This window comes from Malus sylvestris, chromosome 5 (genome assembly GCF_916048215.2).
Source record: "Malus sylvestris chromosome 5, drMalSylv7.2, whole genome shotgun sequence".
NCBI classification, from domain to species: Eukaryota; Viridiplantae; Streptophyta; class Magnoliopsida; order Rosales; family Rosaceae; genus Malus; species Malus sylvestris.
The window spans coordinates 26,334,246-26,350,366 of NC_062264.1; the positions used below are offsets into that span (position 1 = coordinate 26,334,246).

Consider the following 16,121-nt stretch of genomic DNA (forward strand, 5'->3'; position numbering starts at 1 on the left):
TGGAGATCTTAATGAGTAGAGTAAACTTTATACCTGCCACAAAGTCCAAAAGTGGACGGAAGATAGTCAATTTTTCCCACAAAGCTGACGGGTGCCTAAAACTTCCTAGTGTCGATCCGTCGTCTGCAGTGGTCCAACGAGGTCAAGGTTGGTTGGTATTTGCTCCTGGAATGATGGGCTACAAAGCCCAAGTGTTGGCATCGGCCATCGCTTTGCCGATTCGCCGAAAAATTGAAAAGGGTGGCCTGAGCATCGCGAGAACCGTCAACTTTCATGACCTTAAACTGCCACATACCGTGGTTAATCAAGGTGGTTCTTGGGTGGGTTTTGTAGAGGGGAATGAGAGCTTCAAGATGGTAGTGGTTGTATCGAAAAACTCCATCGGAGTTGGCCGGAATCGGTCTTGGAAAATGGGAGGTCGAACTGGGTTGGGCACGGGTGCACGAGGAGCTTTCCCCCCCCCCCCCCCTTATCAATTTTTTTTTTATTCTTTTCCTTTTCGAATTGGCTGATGCAAAACGGGCTTGGTGAAGTCTGATTGGGTGCCATTTGAACGGAAACAATTTGATTGGTGACCATTCCCACAATGGTGGGAGTTTTTAATTAATTTAAAACTAAATTTTGAATAACCAATTTCAAACGTCCGTAACTATACCGTTATAATCCGGACTCACAAACGGTTTTCGCCTGTGCGTTCGTAGTGACAAGTACTGCGAGGATACGCTAAAAGAATGAGTCCTACGTCCTTCTAACCAATGGTCAGCAAAGGTTAAAATCTTTGCCTATAGGGCATTTTCGTAAATTCACACTTTAAAAATTAATAAAAACGTAAAATTAGGGACGGGTTGTCACACTTTGTCCTTGCCCTCACTTACGAGCTAGCCAATAGAAAATAAAAACTATTCCATTTATAATAGAAAAATAGTTTGGTTTAGTTATATGTTTACCATTTTAGGGTTAGAAAATTGAGTCTTGAAAAATGGTTAAATGAACGGCAAGCACACCGTCATGGTGGAATTTCACTAGTTCCGTTTGTATTGCAAAATTTTCCATATTTTTATCCATCAAATATAGAAGCTCTTTAATCTATTTTTTGATAAAATAATTTCACATGTATCAAAAAAGAAGAAGAAAGCTGTTCATATACAGTCAAAGGGCCTTCGGTTCCCAATCACACCAAAAAAGAATGATGCGTGTAAATTTGTGTTGGCCTTTTTTGTTGTTCTTATCAAATGGCATTGTATATTATTATTATATTTTTTTTTTTTGGAAAAGTTGTATATTTTAATTTTGAAGTTTAATAAATCACAAACCATAATCAAGGATAAAATGGTGATCTTGTTTAGCTAACCACCCTTTCATATATAGAACTTCATCATATTTTTAAATGAACTTTAATGAAAAACTCCTGGTACTATTCACTTTAACTCACATGTTTATACTAAAAAGTCAATCATGGTATTATTCACTTTACCTTTTATTTTGTCATTATCATTAAAACTCAAAGTTTTCAAGCTCTTTTCATTATTTTTCCTTATTTTTAATCTATATATAGATAGATATAGGAATCTGTAATCGAAATTGTACGACAACTTTTATCAACATACTTTTTATTCAAGCATATGAAAAAAGCAACATAATGGGTGTTAACGTGAAAAGTTCTTAAATATAATGTTTGGGTGAGGTACCAAGTGAAATGAAGAGGGTTCAGGTCTCAGAGTCGACAGGTTAAGAGTGACGAGATCGAAACAGAACGAAACCAACCAGTTAAATAATTAAATAGTCAAAGTCCAAATTTGTAAATATACCATATGCAAAGCAATTTGGCCAATGTTTATTTCATATTCAGGTTAAATACAGTTGTTATAAAGACGAAACGTTTGACAAAATATTTTAAAAAGTCGATGCAAGATAAGTAACTGAGGATGGTTTGAGAGTGAGATGCTTAAAAAAAAAGGCATCCTTGAAAAAAAAGCTGTGAGGATTTTAGGTGTTTGGTAAACTGAAAAAAAATGACTTATTTTGGAAGCTGCTATTTGCAGATTTGAGGTCTTTAATGAAAAGACCCACTATTTTTTTTTTTCCAAAAGCACTTTTACAAAAAAATTTACCAAATAATCTGCTGATTTATTTCACGGCCACTTATTCTTACAACAAATTTTTTTAAAGCATAATAATACCAAACCAGCCATGAGACGAATAGCATCAACGTTTTCTGGTTAAGTATAGTTGTTACAACGGCAAGAAGATTGTCAAAATGTTTCAAAAAGTGCGGAAATTTTTTTTCTTCTAAATCTGCCAGTAAAAACGAGCAGTTCATAAATCATGATTATCAATCAATCTATACTTTTTTTTTCATTAAACAAAGGAAAAAAAAACTGGAGCCGAAAAAAAACAAAAGAGTGTGTAATTTGACCAGATAATCAAAACACCGCCACTGACAAAATCTGTCCGTATTTAGCTGCTACATTTATCCACCCAGAAAAACCAGCTCGAACATCTTGACCAACACTCACCGCGTGTTCCCCACGCACCAATCACACTCGCATTCTCGGGACCAATCCCCACCCATAATCTCGGAACACTACACTTTCACCGCGGATCCACCGTCAAATCAAGGTGGTAATTTTTCCTTTTTTTAACCCCCGCCCAGTTCCTCGAAGCTGCCTATCTATACATTGTCCAGACAAAAATATATGAATAGCAAAAACGCGTTTATAAATTAGCTGTTATGCGGTTTTTTTATTTAATTAAATTATTAAAAAAATAAAAAAGAAGAGAGAGAGAGAGAGAGAGTGAGGAGTGAGAGGGGAGGAGAGGTTAATAGCTGGTCAGCACTCACCTCCGATGGTTCCCAGCAGCACCATCCTAAAATAACCAAAAAATATATAATTTTGGAAAGCCCCCAAAAGCTTTTTGATTGATTTTTTAGATCACCAACATCCAATCTTGCTAATCAACCATAATTTATCGCTTTGGAGAGTTGTTTGCATCATTTTCTTCTTCTTCTTCTTCTCCTCCTGCCCCTTTGATTTGATTCGTTCGACCATCCATTCCGTCTTTTCAACTGGTAAAGTGCCCCCATCTTCTCTTTCTTCTCTTTCTCTCTCTAAATAATGTGTCTGCTTTCTTGCTTTAATCTGACCTTTTGTATCTGAATCTTGGGTTTTTTGCTTTTCTGGTTGATGGGTTGTTTTGTTTGTGCTTAAAGATTTGATCTTTGTGGTTAGTTGTTAATCTATTGCTGATTTATTTGCAATAATCTTATGAGTTATGGATTTGTATGATGGAAAAAGTAGAGAAAATGAAAAGGGTTCTTTTTGGGGTGCATGAAAATTTCAATTTCTATTCTTTGCTTGCTTTCTGGGTTTGTGATTATAGATTCATATGAATCTGTGGGGTCCATGTTTCTGATCTGCATATTATGATGGTGTGATTTTCTTGGATTTTTTTTTTTTTTTCAGCCATGATTGTTGATTGTTTTATGCACTTTTTGTATGGTGGACAGTGTGAATTGATGAGAAATCAATTGGGTGAGGGAAAGTCTGTTAAAAAGTCCTGAGGGGATTTGTAATTGTTTCATGGGCAACACATGCCGTGGATCTTTCAGGGGGAAATATTTTCAGGGCTCCAACCAGCCCGAAGAGCAATCTGCTTCCGTTTCCAAGCGCAACACCTCGTCTGACCATTCGAATTCTGACCACTCCCAGTCCAGTTTGAAATCGCAGCACCGCGGTCAGCAAGAATTCTCCAAAGACAGCCCCAAACCCAAAACCAACAATAGTCATCCACCCCTCATAAGTCCCAGGAAAGATAACATCATGAGGAGAAGTGCTGATAACCAAAGTTATTATGTGTTGGGTCACAAGACGGCCAACATTCGTGATCTTTACACGTTGGGTCATAAATTAGGACAGGGACAATTTGGGACTACGTATTTATGCACCGAGATTGCTACTGGCAGTCAGTATGCGTGTAAGTCTATCTCCAAGAGGAAGTTGATCTCGAAGGAGGATGTGGACGATGTTAGAAGGGAGATTCAGATAATGCACCATTTGGCTGGTCACAAGAATATTGTGACAATCAAGGGCGCTTATGAGGATTCACTGTATGTTCATATTGTAATGGAGCTTTGTGGCGGGGGTGAGTTGTTTGATCGCATTATCCAGAGGGGACATTACAGTGAGAGAAAGGCAGCTGAGTTGACACGGATTATTGTTGGTGTTGTTGAAGCTTGCCATTCACTTGGTGTCATGCATAGAGATCTGAAACCCGAAAACTTCTTGTTGGTTAACAAGGACAACGATTTTTCTCTCAAGGCCATTGATTTTGGACTCTCCGTTTTCTTCAAACCAGGTAAACAAACAAAAATAATTTCATTTCGTTTTGTTGATTTTAGATATGATGTGAGTTTACTTCACTTAATATTGATCAAATAGTAATATGGCTTATCTTATATCTTGTTCACGTGGATTTTAGTAGCTGGACTTGTGTTGCCTGTATATAGTAATAAAATTTCATTAATTCCTGTTTATTGCTACTGCCCCTAGACAATTATTGAACTGGAATGCATGTAGTGTCCTCCTTGTCATTTAGAAACCAATGTTTGTTTACACTATTACGTCCTTTCCAGGTCAAGTTTTCACTGATGTGGTTGGAAGCCCATATTATGTTGCTCCGGAGGTACTCCTCAAGCATTATGGACCAGAAGCAGATGTGTGGACTGCAGGAGTTATACTGTATATTCTGCTCAGTGGTGTGCCGCCATTTTGGGCAGGTAGTGGTGGCTTCATATTTTAACAAAACAGAGATTACTCCATGTTTTCTGTTACTGAATAGTTTTACCTGTTTGGTGATTGGTATACAGAAACCCAGCAGGGGATATTTGATGCGGTCTTGAAGGGATATATAGACTTTGAATCAGAGCCATGGCCTTTAATATCTAACAGTGCAAAAGACCTAATCCGGAAGATGCTATGTTCTAGGCCTTCAGACCGCTTAACTGCACATGAAGTGCTATGTATGTTTAACCTCTCTTAGCAGTTTAAGTTATTTTAGTACAATATTGTGCATGATTTAGTGCGACAAGAAATAGGTAGCTTATTTGTCATTACCACTACGTGCACAACATTTGTTGATAAATTATGCCCTGAAATTTGTTAAGCAGCTGAGACACCAAAACACGGTTGTCTAAGCTATAGCCCTTTTGAGTTTATTTCTGAGTTTGAATTTGGCACATTCAATGTTTAAAGAAAAACGGCTACTTTTTCTGTAGCGAAAATTTCCATAAAGAAATAAACTTTCAAAGTCTGCCTCGATTTTATCCATTTGAAGTGTATAAAGGTCGTACCCAGTGCACAAGGCTCCCGCTTTACGCAGGGTCGTATCCATTTGAAGTGTATGGCGTGGGAAATTTTGCTTCGTTTTCAAGTCACACCAATTTCTTAAATTTCCTTTTCAATGTGAGGGTTCTCAAATTTTAGGAAATGAACAACCAGAAAGATTCTGTTGAAGTGGAATTAACAATAATTGTCCAGTATATGTTGCACACTTTTTGCTTTTAAGTGATGAATTTTCATTTTTAGGTCACCCTTGGATTTGCGAAAATGGGGTTGCTCCTGATAGAGCACTAGATCCAGCTGTACTTTCTCGTCTCAAAACGTTTTCTGCTATGAACAAGTTAAAGAAGATGGCTCTACGGGTAAGTGCATGGGAGACTGGAACACCTTGTTTGGCATTTCTATCAGATTTAGTATTTTCTTGTAAAGAAAAATTTATACGTGACGTTGACTTTTGGCATGCCCCTTAACTAGAATGCTACAACTTATGCTTAAGGTATTTTTGGCTATATGTTATATCAGGTAATAGCTGAAAGGCTATCTGAGGAGGAGATTGCTGGACTCAGAGAGATGTTTCAGGCTATGGATACTGATAATAGTGGTGCAATAACATTTGACGAACTTAAAGCTGGTTTGCGGAGATACGGCTCAACCATGAAGGATACAGAGATACGTGATCTTATGGATGCCGTAAGATGCTTGTTTCCAAACAGAATCATCTGTAGCTGGCTTGCCTACTAGTCTAATTCTCAATTTTGTGGTTATTTATCTTCAACTTTGTTTATGTTTCACAAAGCTAAGCATTTTTTCGTTCTTTCCCAGGCTGATGTGGACAACAGTGGAACAATTGATTATGGGGAATTTATAGCTGCTACAGTTCATCTTAACAAACTAGAACGTGAAGAACATCTGGTTGCAGCCTTCCGATACTTTGATAAGGATGGAAGTGGTTATATTACGGTTGATGAGCTCCAGCAAGCTTGTACAGAACATAACATGACTGACGTCCTTCTTGAAGATATTATAAAAGAAGTTGATCAGGATAATGTAAGTCGCCAAAATTTCACAAGGGAATTGCATCATTCTTCAAATACTTGAATCATCTAGTAAATTGTTAAGCTTATATGAGCAACCAAATATATTTACGACTCTTAAGGCCATGTGTTAGATCCCCAAAAATAGTTTGATGGAGCATCATGTATTGTACAATCGTCTTTGTAGATTTAGGCTTGTTATTGGTTTTACTCAAAGATTCAATAATGTCCCGCATGCAGGATGGAAGGATTGACTACGGTGAGTTTGTCGCCATGATGCAAAAGGGCAATGTGAAAGGCAACATGCCAATTGGAAGACGGACCATGAGGAACAGTCTAAATTTGAGCATGAGAGATGCACCAGGAGCTCATTAGCTTCCAACTAAGCACGCCAGCATCATGTAAAGGTATCCTTCTCCGCATATCTATGTATCCAGATAGCTTCATTTGTACAGAATATTGTCCCAAACAGATGCTATGCCTTTTTCCTCTACGCTTAACGCTACGTGCTTAACGCTACGTGATTAATCTTTCGATATCCTGTAGGCAGGTTGTACAGCAAAGTCAGAAGAGGAGGAGATTTGGTGGTAGAAGATTGAGAAGCAAATTTTAATTCCTCAACTCGAAATAGAGATTCGAATAGGGAGACGTAACATTTTGAGAGTTGGGAGATTTCTGTTGTTTTTTTATTTTGTTAAGTGATGCCTTTTGTATTGCTGTATGATGATCAAACAATATTTGGACAGTGGGAAGTGTTATTTCAAGATTCTAACGTATTTTTGTGTGTGGGTGAAGAAGGTAAATAACTCCAGGCTCCCAGCACATGAGTACAATTTACAACATTGAAAAGGGGCTGCAAAATAATTAAAAATAAAAACACAGTAAAAAAGTGGAAATTTAATTTCATCTCCAGTAACATAATTTCAGTGTCCTCAACGATATATTGAGTCTATCTGGTAATTTCCACCCTCACATAAAGAAAAAATTTCATGACACAAATTTACTGCCATCGTAGTGTCCTGTACATATTATACTAGTTCACGAGAAGATACGGTTGAGGTATACTGCAACGTGCATCTGGATGATGATCTTGAATTCTTGATACAATGAATCTATTCTCTAAGATGATTTTAGAAAATATTAATACTGATACAGTGCAATTTGTCTCATTTGGTGAAGGTATTCGAGGAATCTACTGTAATTTTCAAGATTTATAGTGACAAGTGGACAGACCCAGATTGGATTCTTTTGAACCTGTCTGTCTCTGGAATTTGTCTGTCCCTCCAATTAACAAATTATACTAACAAGAGTTTTTATATGGTTTTCTAAAAAATAGATCCGAGTTATTTAACCGTTATGTCTTTGTTAAAAAAAATCAAAAATAAAAAATTAATTATTAAAAATTCAGGAATATCTTTTTGTCTTTGTTAAAAAACAAAAATTAAAATGAATTTTAATTATTAAAAATTCGAGAATATCCTATACTCCGTAGTACCATAAACGCCCAATTATAAGGAACCTCGTATGTTTTGTTTACTTCATATCCAATCAAAGCTACCATCTTGTTTGTAAATGAGCTTTTGGAAATCATTTGTACAAAGATTTCAAAGCATGTTTTATAATATGAATTTAAAAAAAAAATGACACAAGATTTCTACATTCATGTGGATGCCTTATTGCTATACATCAAATCAAACATATCCCCCCCAAAAAAAAAATACAGGAAGAGAAAAACTTTAGATACATTTCATGAGTCCTATATCTGTGTTTGCATATTGCGAATTTGAGTTAATCCAAAATGTCTATGTGCCCTTTAAAACTGCAGTTTCATTCACTACCGAGATTTCCTGTAAAAGAAGATGATGAATGATGTCAAAATAAGCATGTCTACACTATACGCGAGACACTGAGTGATCAGAATTGCAGATTGATTTACGTGACAAAACTAAAAAAAATCCAGAACTAAACAAGCAGATTTTTTGCAAAAGCGCTTAAAATACACTCACCAGGAGCAAAAGTAGAAGTGGGATTGAAGCCGTTGCTGTGGTCCTCCTCCTGGAGCTGCAGCTTAACATCTGAGACGGCGATGTTGGAGGAGGAAGAAGCGGCGCTCTAGACAATTTGACCGCTCTGGCGGCGGTTGTGAGGCTGTTGGAATTGAGGGCTGGAGGGCATTTTGGGAGAGGGCAGAGTAGTGCTTAGTAGGGCTGGAAAAAAATCCCAAAAATCCCAAACCAAACCGAAAAAATCCCGATCTCAAACCAAAATTCCCGAAATTTTCGATATGAAATCCCGAACCAAACCGAAATTTTCGGTATGGGATTTGGTCTTGCATCTCCATTTTTTCGGTATTCCCATACCGAACCGAAAATAAATATTATATATATATATATTATTTTTTAATTATAAGAAAATTATTTCAACCGTTCATTATTTTAGATTTAATCTATTCCGTTCATTTGTTTTTAGGTCTGATGATCTGATCTCCCATTTCACTTCCGTTACTCACCTCACCCACTCTGCTTTGAGTCTCGACCTCTCCTCCGTCTTCGAATCCGGCCGCACCAATGATCACAGCTACACCACACCGTCTTCGATCTCTAGAGACTCCTCTGTCAGTCTCGGTTCTCTTTCTCTCTCCCTCTCTCCCTGGAGACTTCTATCGGTGTCTCTCTCTCGTTCAATTTGGTCTTGCATTGCACAAGGCTGAAGGTAAGAAATTGCGACCTTCCATCCTGAATCATTTCATACTTTTCATTTGCCAACTTTGGTTTGAATTCGAATTGGGATTAGGGCTTCTGAAATTGGAGTTTAGGGTTTCTGATTTGTATTAAACTTAGGGATTTTGTGATTTCGAACTTAGGAATTTTTTAATTGAAAATTTGAATTGGAATTGGAATTGGATTCTGAAATTGGGGACCTGGGTTTCGAAATTAGGGATTGGGATTCCGAAATTGGGGATTAGGGATTGGGATTCGGAAATGGGGTTTCGAAATTAGGGGTTTGGATTATGAAATAGTTGATTCTCCGATTCTGAAATTGGGGTTTTTATATAGTTCCATGATTCCATCTGAAATTGCCAAATTGGGGATTCTCTTATTCTGTATGCTATTTGTTTTGTATGTATGTATGCTAATTGTATGATTGTATCCGCCTCTGTATCTGTATGTATGCTATTTGTAATAGGTGATGTATCAATGTATGCCAGTTTTCCGTTTAGCATTTCCTTTAATTTGTTTTACTTGTTCCTGTTTATGGATTTAGATCATTTCGGGATTCCCGATTTGTCCCGAAATCCCGAAACTATTTCGGGATTCCCGAAAATTGGGATTCCCGAAAATTTGGTTTGTGATCGGTATTGAAATTGGGATTCCCGAAAATTTCGGTTTGGGAATCGGGACAAGGGTTCGGTATGGGACCATACCGAACCACCCCTAGTGCTTAGGCTTAAAGCTGTGGTGTGGGCGATTATGCTGTTTAGAGCCAATGCCATGTGAGAAGTTCTTATCAGACTGTTGTAAGAGAGTCTTCTTAGCATTTCTTCTTAAAAAAATATATATAAAGATTGTGAGGGTTATAATTTTCTTTCTTGAGAGTCCATCTTTTCGCTTGGACGCAATGTTCACGTGGGCATCCATCCATTTTATCATTCATCGTTTGGTATATGGAGAATTAGATCAGAATAAATAAGAATAAGACACAATTTTCAAGGTATGTTCAACAAAGAAATGAAAAAATTAGACCAACTTAGATGTAGGAGATGAATTGATCAAAAAGAAAACTTATAAATTCTAATCATCCTCCCAAAATTATAGGATGAGAAGGGAAAAGTTTCTTTTCCGATCCTCTTCTAATCCACTCTGAATGAAAAATTATTATATTCTAACTTCAATATACTATGAATTTAAAGGGTTATCTAATCTAATTCAATCCAATCCAATCCAATCAGATCCTTATACCAAACAAAGCCTTAGTGTCCTCCAATGGCTCACTCTGTGGCACCAAATTCTCAGAGCCCAGTGTCCTCCAATGGCTCTAGGGATCTGAAAGCACCAAATTTACAAAGAAAACCAAACAGAGCGTAACAATGGAGTACAGGAAGCTCAAAGATCAGGTATTTCCCGTATAAATTACCAGATTTCTTCCTGCAATCCTCAGATTTTCAACCTTTTTTCAGTACCCATTTGATCTAATTGCAGGATCAAGACGAATCTTCAGCCCCCGGAGACCTCGAAAGCTTGCGGGGCAAGCCAATACCTGCCGTCAGCCCAGTGGAGCTCTCCAAGTGGAAGCTCAAGTATGCCCAACTTTTGCTATTTTGTTCCAATTGATTGAAATTTGGTATTTTTTAATTTAATTTAACTTGATGAATGGTTTTGGGTTGATTGGAATAGGTCGGCTGTTACTATAGCTTTGACCGTTTTGACCAGTTCACAAGCAATATTGATTGTGTGGTCGAAGAGGGCCGGCAAGTATGAGTATAGTGTCACCCCTGCAAATTTCTCGGTGAGTTGTGAGGCTGATGAAGCTACATTATAGATTAAAATTCAGAAATTTATGATTTGTAATGTCGATTTTCGCGTGACTTGAAATCAAGGTTCTAAAAAACGCTAAGCGCTAGTCGTGCGATAGCTAACGCCTAGGCAGCTAGGCGGGGTCTAGGCGGCCTAGGCGGATTTAGGTAAATTTCTTACATATCTTATAAATAGGTGCAGATTGACACTTAAAAAAAAATTAGATTTATTATATATTATATGATTAAATAATTATTTATTTTATGTATATAATATGATAGTCTAAGAAAAAAACCATATTTAACTAATTCACATAACATTTATATATAATATATATACAGATATATATTTATTTATATCCCAACTTTTTAAAAGATGACAAGACCATGAAATGCCAGTTGGTGGCTTCAAAAATCGGTTCCACTCCACCTCTCTCACATTCCCCAACAACAAAAGCATGCAGTGCGCCAGTGGGTGGTATCAAAATTTAAAACCGGGTTCCACTCCCCAAGGTGGAGCTCAGATCAAAACCACATTTGACCCATTGGAAAGTGAAAATACCATGCCCATTCAACCCTTTCGTTTCTTCTTCTTCATTAGGCCTTTTAGAAGCTCAAAACTAAATCTACAAGACTGCAACTCACGCTGCCAAGGCTCTCTATCTCTCTATTCGTACTCTCTCTCTCTTCAGAAGCTTGCCGAGGCTTTGCTTCTACATACAACATCAATAGCTGCAGATGTGTTGCGAGAGTTGCAGCGATTTTGGGATTTGGAGCCGCCTTGATTGCCGCCTAGAACGCCTAACGAGCGTCTAGGTGGCCGCCTAAATTCTCCCCGCCTTGAGTGAACGTTTTGGCAGAAATCGAGTCAGGGCACCGCCGCCCAGCGCCTAGGCGCCGCCTAGGCCGATTTTTAGAACACTGCTTGAAATGTGCTGTGTGTTGGGAATTAGGTGGAGGCTTTGAAGTGTGCAATATCGCTTGCTGCTTTGGCGCGAATCTGGAGGAATGAAGGTATGGGAGAACTCGATTCTGTTCGTTGTATGGGTTTGAAAGTTGTTCATTGTTGCTGAATTATAGTAATGGTATGGGAGAACTCGATTCTGTTCGTTGTATACTGTTTTGGGTTTGAGGATTGACTATATGCTAAGCGACGTTAAGAGACTTAAACCCCAAGTTACATGATTTTATTTTTAATTTTATAATTTACTTAGAAGATTTAGGTTTTTTTTTAATTAAAAAATTATTTTTTTAGCCATGTGACACATATTTGGCAGCCATGTCAGCATCTAACGGATTAATAGATAGAAAATCTAACGGATGTATTATATTGAAATAAAAAAGTACTTGAGCTATGAAAGTGAAATGTTTTAAAGATATTGTATGAGATTGTAATAGACCTCAAACTTAAGGGGTTACTATGTAATTTACATTTTACAATAATATGCACATGGGGGCACATGGGACTATGTTGCTTCTTTTCAGTGGTTTTCAGGTTTTTTACTAGTACAATAATATGCAAATTTCTTTAACATGCCTTTGCTTTTGTACATGAACCAGGATCCTCGCCGGATCCATTCCCTACGATTCCCGGAATTCCATAATTGTGTCCATTCATTGTATATCGTACTGTTAGTTTTTGTTAGGTACTATTTATATTTGAATTTTAAATGATTTCTGACCGCACAATATACGATGAACGGACATGATTACAGGATCCCTAAAAAATGGATCTGGCAAGGAACCTGGTTCTTTGTTTACAAGTGTATCTCATTGTGCTAGAATTGTGATCCAAAACTGATGCATTCCATAGACAAGGACAAACCTGGTATGCACCGTATCATCTTTAATTTGATGACATTTGTTTTCACCCATACACACATACGTATGCTTTGAATTCTTCTGATATTTGTATAATAATTAATTAAACTTGTGGTTATGTGGTTTTGGCTAAGTGAGATATATAAGGAGTGATCAAGGAGCTATATGGAGTGATGAAGGAGCTACATGCGTTGTATGTACAAAAGAAGATGTTTTTATCTGCACGTCTTCAAAACAATTCAAGTTTGCATTTTTGAGTTTGAGGACTAGTGTTAGTATGTTCAAACACATATCTTAGGTTTGTAATGAATGTATTAGCTTTACCACTTTGATCTTATATATATTTGTTTTATTAATGATAATACAAAATATTATTTGAACAATGCTAAGTGGAATTTTTACTAGAAAGCATTTATTTTTTTACCACAATTCGCATTGGAAATGCCTTTGTTTTTTTTTTTTTTTGATAAGGTGTTTTATTGATAACCCGATTGTATAGAAAATAATATTTGCGACAGACTAGAGTAGTATTTTAGGGTCGAAAATTGTTATTGTGACGATTGTGCACTCTAACAAATATAGATTATTTTGTTCGAAAAAAATTTCCTGACACAATTGTTTGGTTGGAAAATCATCGCAAAAAACATATATCTTCTTTTGGAAAGTAATTTGACTACCATATAAGTATTTGTAACAATAAAATAACTTTGGTATTTTGAAAATTCATTTCTGATGAAAAACTAACTATAATGACAAGTCTTGTGTGTTGATAATAAGTATTTTCGACAGCTGGTCTGAAAAAAAATTCAATGGGACAATTTCCAACACCCATCAAGGACTTTTTCCTGTTGGTAATAAGTATTTGCGATGGAAAAATGTCTCTTTCGATGACATTTGACCCTCATTAATGACAATTCGTGTTGCAATGGTTTAACGAAAGGTAGGATCAAGGGGAAATAGTTCACAAGCCGCTAGGGTGTAGTACCATTTGAACATTACTTTGGGGATTCAAAAGTTGAGATCACATATCAGATTAGTAGAAAAGATGAAAAGGTGCGCTTGTTTTGTCTAGGTAGCTTGGGATAGATGGTAAACACGGGAGTGAAGTGACCTCCGTTGGACGTTGGAAGAAAGAAGCTAATAGAGTCATAGAAGATCCCAAAAGAGGCAAATTGCCAAAAAGTTTATCAAATCAGATCTTTGCATCATCTGATCTCGATTGGGTTAACTCCTAAATTCAAGCAATGAACATCAAATAAGCCAATTGACACTCTCGTCCTTACCACAATTTTTTTTTTCTCATTGTTGACCACCAGAGACTATTTCTGCTCTCAAAATCTTGAAATGGAGTTGGATAGATTTTAGGAAGGACGCCCGATGCCTCATCGTCCTTGTCCTCGTCTTCCTTGACCATCCCTTCTTAAAGTCCAAAATTGGCAGGCTTAGTAGTCTTTACGATAGTCATTGCCCTAAATTTATAGCCGTTGAGATTGATTTCCACTTCTTGGCATGTTGCCGGATCTGGCATGACGACAGCTGATTTGTCAATGTTTTTCCTATCGCTGTTTTCTTCTTGACAAAGTGAGTTTCACGTGTCGTTCACATAGCATTGTTCGTTCACTTGGATCCAATGTAGGTGCTAATCTTGTCCTAGGTTGCAATAGGCATCTCGAACTCGTATGTGATGCACATAGCGCCAGTCCTCACGTGATTGTAGTACAAAAAGAATATATTATGATTACACCCAGTCATATTCATATCAGAATTTCCGCTGAATGAACTCGTGTGTTAAACACACACGCGCGCGCGCACACACACACACTCACTTATTAGTACACACACACACACACACACACACACACACACACACACTTATTAGTATTTAATGTTATTGATGAGAACTTGATAGCTATGGATGCGTATTGGATATTGTAGATGAGTACTTGATTTGCTTGTGCCTCAGTTGAGACATTATGAATTGTGTTTCTCAAAATAGGGTTGCTTTACTCTTGATTTCATACTTATACGTATTATGTTTTCTGGAAACTTACTTGATTTACACTGAGGGGTTAGTATGTTCTAAAGAGAAATGCGTTTCAAAAACCTTTATTTTCGCCCACTCACGCTTTTTGTTTTTCGCCCCTCCAAGTTTTAGTTAGCTGAGTCTTTGGTGGCGCACGAGGGAACTTTGGCGATTCTCACATTTTCTCCAAATAAATGTAGGAGCTTGTTTCCAGTTGGGTAATAAGTACCTTAACTAGATTTGCTCTGTTTACTTACGCTTTATGGGTACTTCACACTATTGCTTTCACTATTTATTAGTTAATTATTTCTAACTTCGGTTTAAATTTATCCACATTTCTACATCACTCATTAAATGGTTATGTCACATTCGGATGTCGGCCAACATGCATTGACTTTGGTCATGGTGTGTCATGGTACTTAAAAAAAAGTGTACATTTTGCATATAACAAAGTGGTACATTTTTAAAGACAAATGGGTACAATTATTAATATATTATGATCGGAACACGAATGATACATCACATATTTTTATATAAGTTGTGGGAAATTTTATTCTTTAAGTTATTAACTTTTTAACACACATATCTTACAATTTATATAGTAATACGTGGTGTATTATCTCATGAATCGGTCACACTAAAAGAACTCTCCCACCCCATCCACTCTCATTGCAACGTTATCTCAATCCCTCCCAGCTTTTAGACCTTCTCCAACAATGACCTAAAACCTAAAATTTCCCTTCCCCCCCCCCCCCAAAAAAAAATCCACTCCAACCCATGACCTAAAACCTAAAACTTATTATGAGGCCAAATATCAGCCCAATTTTAGGCCACAAAGTAAAATGGGCCCCACCAACTGAGACTGAAACTAGGGTTGTGAAGCCCACTGCCCAGCTTCCAATCGCCCACAAAGCAAAATCAGCCATGCACGCGCCAGAGAGGAAGATAAGCTGGGTGGGTTGTCCCCGGGGTGTCAGCCAATTATGCAGCCCAACGGCTACTTTTTTCAATCCAATGGCTAGATTTAAATGGATCGTTGGTTAATCCAACGATCTAGGTTAAATTATTTTTTTTTAGTTTTATATTTATATATTTATTGAATCCAACGGCTTAGATTGAATATAGTCAAATTTAACGGTAAAAAAAGATCTAACGACTTAGATCGAATATATTTATTAATTGTCATTTGTATTAAGTTTATATGGTTTATTAAATGTTGTTCGTATTAAGTTTATATGGTTTATATGGTTTATCATGATTTTCATGTATTGATTTAGTGATTTTTCAAAATTTATCGAAATTTAAATATTTTTAGATTAAAATGTTCATATAATTAATTTAGGATAGTCTACATATTTTTTTTTAAAAAGTTAATTTAAAAAAAATTAACC

At 36.8% G+C, this 16,121-nt stretch overlaps 3 protein-coding genes across 7 annotated transcripts in view; 2 read left to right on the plus strand and 1 right to left on the minus strand.

Moving 5' to 3' along the window:
* The first annotated feature begins 2,776 nt into the window (after nt 1-2,776).
* Nucleotides 2,777-7,149, plus strand: LOC126621330 (calcium-dependent protein kinase 26-like). Its single transcript, XM_050289761.1, has 9 exons — nt 2,777-3,070; nt 3,509-4,356; nt 4,634-4,777; nt 4,868-5,020; nt 5,586-5,701; nt 5,862-6,029; nt 6,162-6,386; nt 6,614-6,780; nt 6,920-7,149. The coding sequence occupies exons 2-8, from the start codon at nt 3,582-3,584 to the stop codon at nt 6,746-6,748; spliced, it is 1,716 nt and encodes a 571-aa protein (XP_050145718.1). The 5' UTR covers nt 2,777-3,070; nt 3,509-3,581; the 3' UTR covers nt 6,749-6,780; nt 6,920-7,149.
* An 814-nt stretch (nt 7,150-7,963) lies between these two features.
* The window catches only part of LOC126621333 (uncharacterized), a 54,196-nt gene continuing 46,038 nt past the window's right edge, over nt 7,964-16,121 (minus strand). For both annotated transcript variants that reach the window (XM_050289768.1, XM_050289767.1), the window contains exon 4: nt 7,964-8,220. In XM_050289768.1, coding sequence (XP_050145725.1) covers nt 8,176-8,220 — 45 coding nt within the window. In that variant the 3' untranslated portion in view covers nt 7,964-8,175. The remainder of the gene's footprint in view (nt 8,221-16,121) is intronic.
* On the plus strand, nt 8,862-13,137 carry LOC126621341 (CMP-sialic acid transporter 4-like). 4 transcript variants are annotated; one of them, XM_050289780.1, is made up of 7 exons: nt 8,862-9,085; nt 10,323-10,487; nt 10,573-10,670; nt 10,768-10,879; nt 11,840-11,900; nt 12,602-12,714; nt 12,842-13,131. In XM_050289780.1, exons 2-6 carry the CDS (start codon nt 10,461-10,463, stop codon nt 12,685-12,687), a joined length of 384 nt encoding a protein of 127 aa, XP_050145737.1. In that variant the 5' UTR covers nt 8,862-9,085; nt 10,323-10,460; the 3' UTR covers nt 12,688-12,714; nt 12,842-13,131. The 4 variants fall into 4 exon arrangements, with proteins under 4 accessions (XP_050145737.1, XP_050145738.1, XP_050145736.1 ...); XM_050289781.1 differs by having other exon boundaries at nt 12,846-13,131; XM_050289779.1 differs by having other exon boundaries at nt 12,602-13,137.